The sequence below is a fragment of the Pseudomassariella vexata genome (genome assembly GCF_002105095.1).
Source record: "Pseudomassariella vexata strain CBS 129021 chromosome Unknown BCR38scaffold_17, whole genome shotgun sequence".
Classification (NCBI taxonomy): Eukaryota; Fungi; Ascomycota; class Sordariomycetes; order Amphisphaeriales; family Pseudomassariaceae; genus Pseudomassariella; species Pseudomassariella vexata.
Window position 1 is genome coordinate 277,896 of NW_024467972.1, and position 13,389 is coordinate 291,284.

The 13,389-nt window shown below is 49.5% G+C and overlaps 4 protein-coding genes across 4 annotated transcripts; 1 reads left to right on the forward strand and 3 right to left on the reverse strand.

Annotated features, from left to right (window-relative positions):
- Window positions 1-85: 85 nt before the first annotated feature.
- Window positions 86-2,984, reverse strand: BCR38DRAFT_76278 (uncharacterized protein). Its single transcript, XM_040865617.1, has 2 exons — window positions 2,146-2,984; window positions 86-2,089 (listed from the first exon to the last, which is right to left on the reverse strand). The coding sequence occupies exons 1-2, from the start codon at window positions 2,671-2,673 to the stop codon at window positions 362-364; spliced, it is 2,256 nt and encodes a 751-aa protein (XP_040711125.1). The 5' UTR covers window positions 2,674-2,984; the 3' UTR covers window positions 86-361.
- Window positions 2,985-3,884: 900 nt separating this feature from the next.
- Window positions 3,885-5,579, reverse strand: BCR38DRAFT_413502 (exonuclease V a 5' deoxyribonuclease-domain-containing protein; the record flags this gene model as incomplete). The annotated part of the gene is made up of 2 exons (XM_040858837.1): window positions 3,885-5,161; window positions 5,219-5,579. The coding sequence occupies 2 exons, from the start codon at window positions 5,577-5,579 to the stop codon at window positions 3,885-3,887; spliced, it is 1,638 nt and encodes a 545-aa protein (XP_040711126.1).
- A 950-nt stretch (window positions 5,580-6,529) lies between these two features.
- On the forward strand, window positions 6,530-6,961 carry BCR38DRAFT_300294 (uncharacterized protein; the record flags this gene model as incomplete). Its single annotated transcript, XM_040854546.1, has 1 exon — window positions 6,530-6,961. A coding segment is annotated over one exon (432 nt), but the record flags the coding sequence as incomplete, so codon positions are not given.
- Window positions 6,962-7,869: 908 nt separating this feature from the next.
- On the reverse strand, window positions 7,870-9,459 carry BCR38DRAFT_353415 (uncharacterized protein; the record flags this gene model as incomplete). The annotated part of the gene is made up of 6 exons (XM_040856783.1): window positions 7,870-8,251; window positions 8,307-8,342; window positions 8,433-8,815; window positions 8,868-8,986; window positions 9,085-9,270; window positions 9,330-9,459. Coding segments are annotated over 6 exons (1,236 nt in total), but the record flags the coding sequence as incomplete, so codon positions are not given.
- Between the last annotated feature and the right edge of the window lie 3,930 nt (window positions 9,460-13,389).

Below are 13,389 nucleotides of genomic sequence, written 5' to 3' on the forward strand. Positions count from 1 at the left end.
GTCTTCCAGATCACCAGCTGGGAGACGCGAATCGTATGTTCTTCAAGTCTGGACTGGATATTATGACGGAGGCTTGGTCTAATTTGCCATGATGTTATATTGATAGAGTTACGCTATGTGAATCTTGTAGTTCGCCTCGCTTATGTAATATTATCATCAGTATGTCCAAGCACATCGTTGCTCCCCGAAAGTGGACTATACAGGCTTCCGGGGCGTTTCATTATCAACGAACGTTGCTTTTGAAGCAATATCTTACGATTCATCTCCCAATGTATCATCACCATGAAACCAGTGCAGCCTCATGTACCAGGTTGGAATACATCCATCCTGTTTCTACCACACACCCAACGACACACTCTCTCTACACCCTCTCCGTCAAAACCAGCACAACCCACTCAATCTCTCCACCCCCGCCCCTTAACGCCGTCCAATGACTCCCCAGCCTCACCACTCTCTCTCTATCACGGTCTTTGTCCTTCTCCTTGTCTCTATCCCCCCTCTCCCCCGTATTCTTACTCGAAACCCTCCTCTCCTCATCCTCTCCCGCATCAGCCCTTCCCTTTGATCCGGAATATCCGACAGAACTACCCCTCCTCCGTCCCCGGATCGTGGTGATGGTCGATCTACTCTTATTATCCACGACCAAGTCCAAACTAACCGATTTCCCGGCGTCCATCTTCTCGCGCACGGTGGCCTTGAATTGTCTCGTGATAGAGGATGACTCGGCTAGTGCGTGGAAAATATCGGTGTGAATGATGCTTCTATCAAGCGAGAGCAGGTCCAGAGCTGAGTCTGAGAAGTAGGCTATTGGCATTTTCGGGCCGTTCTTTTTGCGCATGCCCGTGGTGGCGCCTAGGGAGGAGGAGGATTCTGATTTTGGGGGTGGTGGGGGCCGCGGGGAGGGTAGCGGCGATTGTGACTGTGACTGGCCCTGTGATGACAGAGAAGCCGTTTGGTACTGGGGTTGTGATTGCTGGTGCGGGCGCATGTACCGCAAGACGAGATAATGCGAGTATGCCGTCGGAAAAACTTGGATCTGCTGCTTCCGGGACAGGAAGCGCTGCGTCGAGAAGCGTGTGTTACATGGTGACTTTCTTGGTTGATAGTCTGTCGCCAGCGAGTCAAAACCTGGCATGTACGACAATGGGGACGTGGGGACAGTAGTACCAGACGGGAAAGACTGCTGCTGCGTCTTGCGGAACGACTGGAAAAGCCGGTTGCGCGAGCTGAATGTCTTGGAGCTTTGTCTCTTGTGGTTTTGCCCGTTGCTGCCGTTGCTACTGGCCGTTCCACGTTCAGACAGGCGCGACTCCCTGCCCGAATCGATCTCGCTCTGTTCCCTTATACTCTGGATTTCGCCCTCTGGCGCATCCGGCATAACGCCGCCGTTTAGAATGCGTAACATATCTCTCCGGCTCCCCATGCCCTCCGAAACATTGACCTGGGCGCCAAGCCAGTACTGCACCTCTTGCTGCACGACATCCTTCAGCGGGATGAGGAAAAGCAGATTCCAAAAGGATTCGCCGTCTTGTCGGTGGTTGAGAATCAGCTCGACTGCCTCTTGACGGCCACGTATTGCAACCTGTATCCGTCTGATGCCCTCGGGGTCGGTAAAGGGACCTTGCAGGAAACTACACTTCTGCCCCACGATGTCGGGCAGAGCATGGCCGGTTAGGGCGATGAACCCATCTGAGGCGCCCAGGATAGCATTGTCTGCCGTTAAGGCGTCGCTAAGGCAGAAGCTCTCGCCCAGACCGGGATATTCCAGTTTCGAAGAGGTGCGATTAGTAACCGTGGAGCACTCGTTCGCGAGTACGGAAGCCGTGCAGTACGCGAGCTGGTTCTTGACGAAGCCTGGAAAAATATCGGACGCGACTCGGCTCTCGACGTGTGACCTAGCTTCGATAAAGACGGACTCCAACCCAGGCAGAACCGAGTGGGCGATACGCTTCACGTCGGCATTCAGGGGCCGTGAAACCATGGGTGGCAAGTTCAGAGGAGCTGATGCACCTAGTGTGGTGAAAAATGTGGTCGAGATAGAAGTCAAGACGGATGCCAAGTCGTTCGTCGAGTTTGTATATTCGCGAATCTGGGTAGGAGGTGAGTTTAGACATCCCGCAAACCACCCGAGGATAGGGTACTGACCTTGAGCAGGAAATGGATATTCTCAACGCCACAGTGATCTTCACAATACCGTACCAAGTGACGCACTACGGACGGGTTGTCCATAGCCATCAGAAAAGCATCCTTGCCCAGGAAATCTAGCAACGGCAGATACGATGTGAGCCCATTAGCCGCATAGGCGCTGCTATTCCGCCACGCATTGACCGATTCCGTCCAGTTGGATGACGAAATCTCCTCATCATTGTGGTTGGGACTCAGTACTGACGGCCGGTGGACCTTGTAGTCGGTATATTGGCTCAATGCAGCCTCATTAGTGTGACCTTTGAGGCCGGAGTTGCTCGTCAACCGTAGAGACAGGCGATCAGTACGTGGAGGAGGACTGAGGGGCGTGGGGGGAGGTGAGTGGATTGATGGAATAGGAGGAATAGAATTGAGTGAGTTCAGGTTCATGGGCATCAGCGGGGTGCTTCGACGACGAAGTTCGGACTCATTGTCACGAACCCATGGGACCTCGACGACTTCTGATTTTCGCGAAGGCATTTTGACCATGTCCGTACCATGAGTGGACGGTGGATGCTGTAGTAACAAAGTGACAGGATATATCCTTCAATCGGATAGGGGTAAGGGGCGGAGTGGAATCAAAGCGAACGGCTGGCCACCAAAGATATCAGCGAAGTATCCTGCACTTCTGGATCAAGAGTTAGCAGTCAACAAAAAGAGGGAACGTACCGAAATAAGAGCTTCAGGCACAGACGCATTGTTTACGAGGAGATGTTTAAGGGGGTGTGGATTAGAGTGTACTAGGGGATGCCACCCGGAGGGGGTGGTCCGAGTGGTGCCCGACCCAGCGGTGCGCGATGCCTCGTCCTAAGCAGCTAGACGATATTCATCATCCGGAGCCGGCGCGCTTGTGGAGATGTAGAAGCAATAAACACACGGGCGGAAGCCAGTTGATCGGTAACTTGGCCAAGTTCAAAGTTAGCCTGTCTGTCTCCAGTCTCAGTAGCTGGGCGGTCGGTCAGGATGTGGCACAGAAATTTGGGCGCGGCTTCGAACTAGCTTCAATGAGGCAAACAGGTGAGATAGGCGGATAGCAGGCGGCAGATTGCGGATGAAGGGCTGGACACTGAAACGCACTACCATAGTGCAAAGGACGAGATGTTAAGAGAAAATGCCGCGTACGAATTATGCGGGGACGTGTGGTGGTCAAAGAGCTGGATATGGACATTCCCACAGTCTCTGCGGCATATCATCAACCATCTCCAGTAAGCAAAACCTGCCATGGTTCAAAAGGTGGCTCTGTAGACAGCAAACTCTAAGCTCGAGCCTACAGTACGCCGTCGAGATCTCCAGCCGCTACTTCGACACAGGCGTCGGCGTACTCATGTCAATTTTCGCTTTAGCGGGCCTCCAAGCAAGGGAACTTCATCTTGACATAATAATCATCAAGTCATAATAGCGCCCGAATCCGGTGCTCACTCATCAATCGCGCGTTTGCCTCTTAAGGTTGACAACATCAACAATGGCGCCGGCCGGTAGAGCAACTGGCCGAGCGACACGTCTGCAAGTATTTGTCGACACGGTTCATATTAGATGGCAGCCTCGGGGAACCGTTGGAATGAAATTGCTTATTTGAAGCTTTGATCATCTGTCGAGCTTGCATTGTGTGGGGAAATTGTGCATCGTCGTTTGAGGCCCATATAGTTACATCTGCAGCCTTGGATCCTTGCTGAATGTCCTGAGCCCGAACCCGACGCTTCTCATAGCCCACTGCTCGCCCGGGAGATCTGCGTCCTGGGCTTCCGCCGCAGAAATTCATCCTCCCTGCTCTTGCGCCATTCGCAGGTCTCTGCGAATTCGCACATCCTGCACTTGTATGCTTCCTCGATCGGTACTCCTTCAGCCTTTCTTTGCCCAAGCCACCAGGCTAGGCTTTGCTTTAGGTATTTGTCCAATGCTTCCGAATCTGCCGGAAACACTTGGTGGCCGATTATATGCCCATCGTCCCGATGGCGATATTGAATTGCAATCAGTTTCCCAAGAGATGCTGCACCTTGAGGGAAGGTGTCACGCAACTCGGATCGTAGTAGGGGTAGGATTTGCTGGATCGAGCGGTACCGGATCAGGTCTAGCGATGTTGATGCTTGAGGTTCCCGAGTTGGGGATGGGCCGGGATATCCAGTGCTACTATTTGGACTGTCTCCATCTGATTCGTTGTGAAAAACTTCGTCGTGGAGGCTGCCAATCTGGGCCATGAAAGTATCTGAGAAGCGCATTTCGTCTCGAAGACCATAACGAGAGGTAATAGCAGAGAAATCAAGTTTCCCAGCTGCCAGATCTGAAAGAAGGCGGTGGTAAAGAGAGAGTTGAATCTTGGACGGTCGAAGGGCCGCACCGGACGGCAGGCTATTGCTCCCTCGAGTCTTAACGTCCGTTAAATACGCGCGGCGTCGGTGAGGATCAAAGTACGTGGCAATGGATGGATGTTTTGGTGATGTTCCTTGTGACGATTGGCTTTGATGTAACTCTTGCTCAAGCCCGGCATTTGGGCTTGTGTGGCTAACTTCGTCGATGATACCATTAATGACCTGCCCTTCGATGACACCCCAAACCTCGAGTTCCCTGGTGAGCCCCGTGTCGCGAAGTGTCCGAAGGCCTTGGATTACATTCCACAGTCGCAAGGCGAATGCTTCCTCCTTGGTGGCGATGCTGATCTGGACGGTAGTGTGCACCTGATCCTCGAGGGTTTGGTGGACCTTGGTCCCGCCGCGCATTGCGGCAGTCCTCGTTTTCCTGCCGAATGGCAATCGGGTCAGCGTATACCAATACTGCAGCTCACACCAGGCTCCAGAATACAAGTCGGTAACAGTAAGCGGCTTCTTTGGAAAGGCCCGAAACCGCTCAATTGGGCTCCTAGTATCCTCAGCGGGGTCTGGCTGGGAGCAGAGAGCGGGCAAGTCGGAAGGTTTCTGCTCAGATGTTGTTCCTTCTGCCGCGGGTGCATCACCAGGTCCCATTTGCGAAACAACATGGCTTACTAGACGCTTCATTAGTTAGAGATGCTCGACATTTTAGATCGAAGTGAAGACCCTACAATCCGGGTAACTGATGCTACGCTGCGACGAGGATGTGGGCCATATGGCGTCCTCAATCGCATACATGGAAGGACGACCCCGGCCATATAAGGACGTCCTCGCAAAGCCATACGGTTCAAGATTGCTAAGCCGGACAGCTTGGGGACCAAGCGTCGACCCATAGCCGCGACCTGGAGTGTTCTCGATGAACGGGAGTGACGATGCGGCAAGGAGGTCGGGCTGCAGAGTAGAATTTGACCCACTGATGGCTGATTGCAGAGCGATACCTGTCGTCAAGCTTTGCAGGAGTTGATCAAGGATGTCCTCTTCTTCAGCATCGAAATCCGAGCCGTAATCACTCTCTGGCCGGTTGTCCGCCATCTGGATGCGCTACCGCAAGGCTGTGCATCCCGCCGGGGAAATAATTAGTCTGGAAATGAAATGCGACTGCATCTATGACGGGGACAGCTTGGGCTGGTCGAGACGTCCTTCAGCCGCGAGGTCATGTCATGACGACGGTGACTCAGTCCAAGTCTCGGTCGCAAAGGCGGTACACTATCAACTTGTTCACAAGAAGGAAGGTTGGCGCGCTGGAATTGCACAGCCACTGTAGCGCCATTACGTGGCTTGAATCGGGATGCAACTTCCAATATTTGAATTTTCAAATGCTTAGGTGTTGGACGACTTTAGTTGAAGATTCGGGGACTCAGTTACTTAGTCCCGAAAATTCAATTCCTCTAGTTGACCGTGTTTTGGGCGTTTTTCTCCCTTGATACGAAGGACAGCTCACGATGGATGTGGGCACCACGTCCAGCGCCGCAAATAGAATCATTGTTTGCTGCGAAGTACTAATACTCTACCTACCTCTGGCTATCCAAGGTAACAATCCCTCCATGATATTTTCGTCCATGATTGTAGTCTGTATACTTGAGGACAGTTTTCCATCTTGTTATCTCGGTGCCTGGAACCCGCATTCATCGTGGCGGCTTCGCTGGCCAATTTAGCAATCAAATGTGCACGAGCAACCAGGCAACACTGTTCCGCCCCGCAGACCGACCAACAGCCTCTCTGAAACACGATGCTGGGCGATAAGACAGCCATCTAATATTGATCAATCGGTTGATCTCTATCTTTGGCCGCGTCTCAGATTGTTTTTCGACATTACCATTGAATTTGACGTGGTCCGCCACACTTCTACGTCTTGACCTGGTCCCAACAGTTGTCCCGCCACCAAAATGGATCACCCCGCGGACGACAACCCGTCAACCCACGACGTCGTCTGCTCCGAACACGCTGCATCGACATCACCACCAACACTTACCCTCCTGTCCCTTCCCCCGGAGCTCCACCTCCTTATCAGCAGCCACTTAATCTACCCCGACGCTCTCTCCCTCAAACACACCAGCCGTCACTTCTTCCACCTAGTCGACACAGGCGTCAAGCTGAAAGTAGACTGGCTAATGGAGCGGCGTCTCTTGCACCTCGAGTGTCCCAACGACCGCCGCTGCGACCTCGGCAGTGACCTGAAGTTCTGTCGCGGGAGCGTGCCGCTACTGATGCGTCGCCGTCGTGAGCACCTCGAGTGCGAGAGTCGCCAGGGACTGGGCTGTCTGGTGTATGGGACGAGTGTGTGTAGTCACAAGCGGCGCGGGAGGGAGAGGTGGACTAGATGGCTTCGGGCCAGGATGACGGTTGAGGTTTGGTGGGTTTTACTAGCGTTGGGGCCGGTGTTGTTGGGGTGGTTTTGGATGGTGGAGTTGGTCAGCTGGAGGCGAGGATCAGTATTGGGAGGGGTCTATTAGGAATATGGTTGATTCTTGTGGTTCGCATATACTTTTTTCATCTTGCCGAGTTACTGGCTGGCTACTGTTAATAAAGCATATTGGAATTTGTCAAGTCTCTATTCACTGATTGAGTTGTTTTCTACTAACCTAGACTTTATCTACGGGATAGTTCCGACATCCGAACTTAAGGTTTATCTTCCCCAAGTTTCGATCTAGAAATACCTTTGCAGACAGTACTTTCTCTGGCATACTGGGATGCCAACTTATTTGCCAGGTTTTATCTCTTTGCCCATCGGCTTACGGGTAGGCGGATACCTTTCTCAGAGGGGCTCCCCAATGAAGATCATGTGCGCCCTTAGGTGATCTCAACTCCATTAATCCCGATGTAAAATGTAAAATTGATATTATTGCTACTTTACTTAGTTCTGTAAGCCTCACTGCAAAGATCAATAGGGGGCCGCAAATATCCTGGACACGGTAGCGACATAGAACTGTTGCAGTAATTGATATCGCGCTACTGTTGCTTGGAATTGGCGAATATATTCAACTGGTCTTTTCTTTCGTGTCTTCTTGGTCGTGTTACCTCGGCATTGGGGAAAGTTATATCAGGGCCATCGGAAATTATAAGGGGGCCTCTTAACGCTAGGAGCGATATCATTGTCATTATTTTGAAGGGGAAACATTCTTGCTTCTAATATCTAATTGTTCTGGCGACTATAACATCGTCGTGGACTCTAGGCATCTCTGACGAAATTGAAATGAAGTAGTTGGTATGCGCCTGGTCTTCAGCAACAGGGTTTACCAAGTTTATGTACATGAGTGCTGTCAAACCCAACCTTCAATATCACAGTCCCACCAAACCAATAACGCCCGACCATCGCCGTTTGCTATTCTTCATGTTTCGTGTCCGTCATCAGAGAATCATTCGAGGGGGAAACTTGGGTATAACGCCTCGATTCAATCGCGGTGCCATCAACTGTACCCTGAACATAGGGCTTGTCCTCGATCGGCCGCGATATGGTCATTTCTGTAGCATCCTTTGAACTTCGCGTCTCATAGTGCGTCGAAATTTCAGGGTACGCGTCTTGCTGCCGACGGGAACATATCGATATTTGGTGGTAGAAATGAGAAACCTTTGGCAGCAGCCGGCTGCAAAGTTGTCGAGCGCTGGGCAAGCAAGCAATAACGATGCCAGTACCCAATTCAAGTTGTGGCCACATCATCGACCACGGCGAGACCGCTGTGCAGGTTATTAGCAACGTAGTAGGTCTTAAATGTTATATTTGACTTGCCAGTAAAATTATCGGGTTCGTTGTAGAGGGACACGATTTTAATGCGTATCCCGCTTAAAATCGTGAGGCTGCCAGATGTTTAATACTATAGTATGAAGACCAGATGTTTAATACTATAGTATGAAGATATCTGAGAAGGATCGCAGGCGATGACTTACAAGATGCCGAGACCAAACATGATTAAGATGCCAATCTTCTGTCTTGGTGGCATATTGAGATTGTAAAGTTGCGTCGCTGGTATGATGATCATAAGCGCATCCATCACAATGTGAATTATCGTTTGCGCCTTGAGGAATGGCATGTATTCGGCAGAAGTTCTTGGTGTCTCTTTATCCCACCTATCCCACAAACGGATGGCAGGTTGAAATTTAAGGACCGCGAGAATCAATGACAAAATTCCGAACATCAAATTAAATGCTTGGGTGGCCCAGAGGATCTGACGAACGTGTTTATCGGAGAAGACACGCAGGTAGAAAAAGAGGATGGATCCTTTGATTAGTGTTAGATCCAGATTGTAAAGGATGGTCATAGTTACAAAGCACTAGTTGTTGTCAGCATATATCGGATAGACGTTGAGCCATTGCAGGTCTGACTACCTTGATGATATTGGCAACTTTATCGTGAGAAAGGACCCAAATGTCCATCCCTTGCCCGTTATGTAACACTGTAGGAATAATCAGATTCAAGCAGGGCATGCGGATTATCAGAATTACTCACAGATCACCGATAAAGGTATGAACGGAATGAAGAAGATCTTCAACAGATTAATGCGTGTCCAAATGGACGTACAATCCTTACTAACGCCAGTACTTACATATGAGAGTACGATGGTAAAATCGTCCAGACCCCAATTTGTGTACCGGCTGATCTTTGCAGCCATGCGAGCCGTAAAAAATATGGTAGCAACTACAAATATGAGTGCAATGTCCTGTATTACGTTGCCAACGGGTTTTGTGACAGGAGACCCGCAGGCTATGGTCGATAGATTTTTGGTAGCTTTTCACCAGTCAGTCAGGTACTCAGATAGCAAGTTGTTTTGGAGACGAAGGCCTCACTTAAGGATTCCTTGACTGTGCAGTTTGACAACATGCATGGCTTCATGATATCGGCCAAGATAGGGTCATTACATAAACAAGTCGCATTGGTGTACCCACAGGGCGACTGAGGAATCGATTGCACGAAGCACGCGGCCTGGACTTGTCAGTGTCCGTATAACATAGCAATCTAGTCTCAAAGAGAACTCAGAAAACACTTACAGCACATCTTGGCAATTGTGAAAAAAGCCCGGCATTGGAGAACGCGGTGATCAATGGACTGAAAAAGACTAGGGATACCAAGAAACGAGTAGCCTTCATAATGTTGCAATTGACTAAAACTGAGTAGTTCAGAGATTCGTCGGTTTGGAGAGTCGCTGACGACCGAGCATTTTCAAAATTGATTTGACCCTCACTCCATTTGACAGCGGCAGCGGCTACTTAAAAGGGGGTTGATGCGAAGGGGCGGGGTTGATCATGGCAAACTAGTTACCCCAAGGGACGCCCGCAGCTACATGTGGCTCTACACGTATGGTTTCATTAACTGGGATTCTTAAGGCCATGGTTCATGGCCGCGAGGTCCGGTGCTGGCAATAGTAAAGCCATGGACGCCATATAAGACCTAGGGAAACTTCAAACATCTAGAAAGCTACTAGCGTAAATAGGGAGCTATCAAGGCTCGCTCCAGACGAGAACTAGCTCAATCCTCCCAAATCTATGGAAGCCTCGGCCTATGGAGAATTGGATGCGTCCCTCGTCGTGGAACTCAAACTCGGCACGATCTGGGAACTTCTGTCGATCTTCTTCGGGTTCCTGGTCCGATAGCAGAAGAATAGCGACCTTAGTGATCTTTAGTAAGTGTTTTAGTCAATTTTAGCCTCACAACATAATTTATAGGCAGACTAGTATCGAACCTGATTGACGGATGGAACTCACATCTTCATATATCACCGTTTCCTCTTGGATCGGACCGAATTCTTTGTGAAATACTCCGTTTCTACCGTCGTTTCACCTTGGGCTAATTTATATTGCCTAACTTCCGATCGTTTAAAATCATGATGGCAGAAACTGAGCGACGACATCGCAATGAAACCTGGAAACAGGAGATTCGGACCATTGCTCCCATGCTGGTAGCCCAGCCCAATTTGTTTCTATCAGCATCAACAGGCAACTATCAATTCGCACAAATAATTTGCGGATGGCCGCTTTAATCATAGTGATGAGTTCGTCACCATGGTGTTTGTTACTAACCATAGAAACGAACAGAGAACTGCTGTTCGTAAACCCCCCTGTCCACTGCTCAGTCATGGTTGACAGTACCAACATCCCCAAAAGGCTCAGTCATCTTCAAAGACAATGTCACATTTGTAGCCCGAGTCTTAACTCCAAATTTCCCATCAGAACCCACTGGAGATGCCGATAGCTCACTCCAAACTGCGGCTTCCTATGTCCACTCCACCCCGTCTCAGCAAACTTCAGCCCCCTATCAAAGGGCTGCAATCTCATCATCTTCACGGGCTCCTCATGCCCAATCTTTCCAATATCCTCGAACTCCTGTTCGTACTGTAGATCGGGAAGGGTAATGACAACCGGCGTGCTGGGCTGCTGTTGCATGAGAAGGAAACTACGTAATCTAAAGCTATAAGCTTTCACTGGTCATGGTACCGAAGGTATCGCTACCAACAAGACAGGAAAGTCTATTCTAGGGCTATAATTCTCGCTTAACTATAAATAGGAGCATGTGAGGACTTCCCTTCAAGAGAGAATACAAGTCATCTTCAATCTGCACTCTTCTACATGAATTCACACCTTTTCTGCAACAGCTGCTCATTGAACCGAAGCAAGGTTTTTTATGGTAAGCATGGTGGTATGCTAGAGAAAAGAGGCTGAACTCACTGTGAAAAGCGGAGTTTATTGATAATGTCCCTTTCTGGCCTGAAGATGGGAAGGTGAGGTACTGCTCGCGGTATGCGGCATACCCACAGCTCCTGTCTTGCACATCGAGTTATGTGAGGAAGATTTACTGAAATACAAGTATGACTTTTGTTCTGTTAGACCCACGGCAAGGCAACGGCGTGCGTTTGGGTATAGCTCCAGGAACCAATAACGGGTCGCAGATGAGGTTTCCTGACACAGATCAGTACTTAACCGTACAAGAAGTTCATCTTTCGTAGGTGTTGCTCTTACCTCGGGCACCCAGGTGGTCAGTTTCACAGCGGGCGAGCATATCAACGGAGACATTCATTGAGTTTTCATTCCAGCTCAGAACGAAATCATGTGTTTATGCACTTACCGCAACATGTTTGTGAAATTTACCCACGATTACCTCGACCGTTGGAGAATATTGAACCTACAACCACTGGAAGAGCCCTATTTCCTGAAGGGACAACTCTTGCGAGCTGCACTCTGGGATACCATTGAGCTAGATAGTAAGTAATCTCGTGGATAGGCTCGCCAATTATGGGCTGGAAAACGAAGAATAGAGCTGTTGATAAATCACTCGTTTCGATAGGTATAAGTTCCGAGTATATTTCACCAACATGGAATGGTATATCTGGCAATGAGTATATAAAATAATACCGGTAGAAGTGAGGTTTTTGTGGGCAGAAATGGCACAGTATTCGGCCTATGCACGTGACAAGTAGCGTAACTACCTAGATGGGTAGAGCTGATAGACAACCTATGATAGCTTCCTGATTGTCCACAGTTTTCTTGGTTTTCTTTTGTTCTATTGTTCTATTGCCAGTGTAGAAGACGTAGCTGCTGCAGCAGGGAAAACAGTTGTGAGCAGTGGTGGATAAAAATATAATTGGCCTCTTAAAACCTTACATTTAGCCCGAGTTTTATACCCACGTCGCATGGTAAGAGATGACTCGCAGATGTTGAGTTGTCACGGGAGTTGTGAAGGTACTGTCGGACGGCATACAAAAGCCTCATTCTGTCAACGAACCCATCATGCTCGCCGCTGCTGAACGAAGTCCACCACTTATCTTCTCTCAAGTCCCAAAAGATGCCGATCGGCGTAGCATACACCAAAAGCCCTGCACCCACGTTCCTGACAAGCCCCAGTGATATCCGACTCGGAGTGTACCACCTTGCGCTTGCTGGCTCCAGGGTTGACGTCGTCCCCGAGTGCCGCAAGGACAAGACCCGTCCTGTACGGAAAGGCCAGTCGGACGCCTTTACGGCGTTGACGTAACCGTGTGTTCTGCTTACCTGCAGACAACAATACAAAGAGTCCCGCCCCATCTTCTGTGAACAGACAATCACTGGGTGGACAAGTCAAACAATAACAAAAACGAGAACGACAACTGCAACACTTTCTTTTTCAGAGATTCTATCTATAACTCCACTGAGGCCTACGTCAAGCACATACTTAGGGTACTTTTGAGTGCAAGGGTAACACTCGGCAAGGAGATAACTTGGGTCCTTGGCCAGTTTCCCAGCCTAAAAACCTACGAGATCTTCCTGCAGCAAACCAAAGTGGACAGCGTCGAGTCTTGACATACTTGAATGAGCATACCTTCTACAACTACTTTGCGATCAACGGCGGTTTATCTACACCGATCCTCACCAGTGGGTGATGAATCAAGGTTTTGGTACCCAGGGGAGCATCACATTTCTCTGTGAGGACGTGGCTTCTCCGTTCATTTACCTCGGTCAACTGCGCTACCCGGGCAAGATATGTAGCATTGTTGTATCTCAAATAGATAACACCTCTTAAAAAGTTTGTACTGAACCACCCATGAAAGATTAGCTACTCTGACATCAGGGCTAAAAGGTTTGTCCTGGGCGATAATGAGGATGACAACTACGATATCGAGGATCCTGAATATGGGGTTCAGTTACTGACGGGCTAAAGAAGTGATAATCACTATGAAGTGCGAATTATCACAAAGTTGGAATAGATGCAATGAGATACTGGTAGTCCGGATGAGACCTCACGTAGTCCCTAGTGAATCTTGATGTGTCCATGGAATAGATAGTGCCCCTTTGTCATCAGCCATGCTTCCATGCCGACCCTCTAGAATATTCTTCTAGAATAGCGGGGTTCTTGGACAATGTGACAGCCATCATTCAT

What these genes read in the sequence shown, in the direction of transcription:
- BCR38DRAFT_76278 (XM_040865617.1), bottom strand. Translation starts at nt 2,673, where the DNA reads ATGGTCAAAATGCCTTCGCGAAAATCAGAAGTCGTCGAGGTCCCATGG. An exon ending in ATATCCATTTCCTGCTCAAG is followed by an intron (nt 2,090 to 2,145) that starts GTCAGTACCCTA and finishes CCTCCTACCCAG; the next exon opens with ATTCGCGAATATACAAACTC.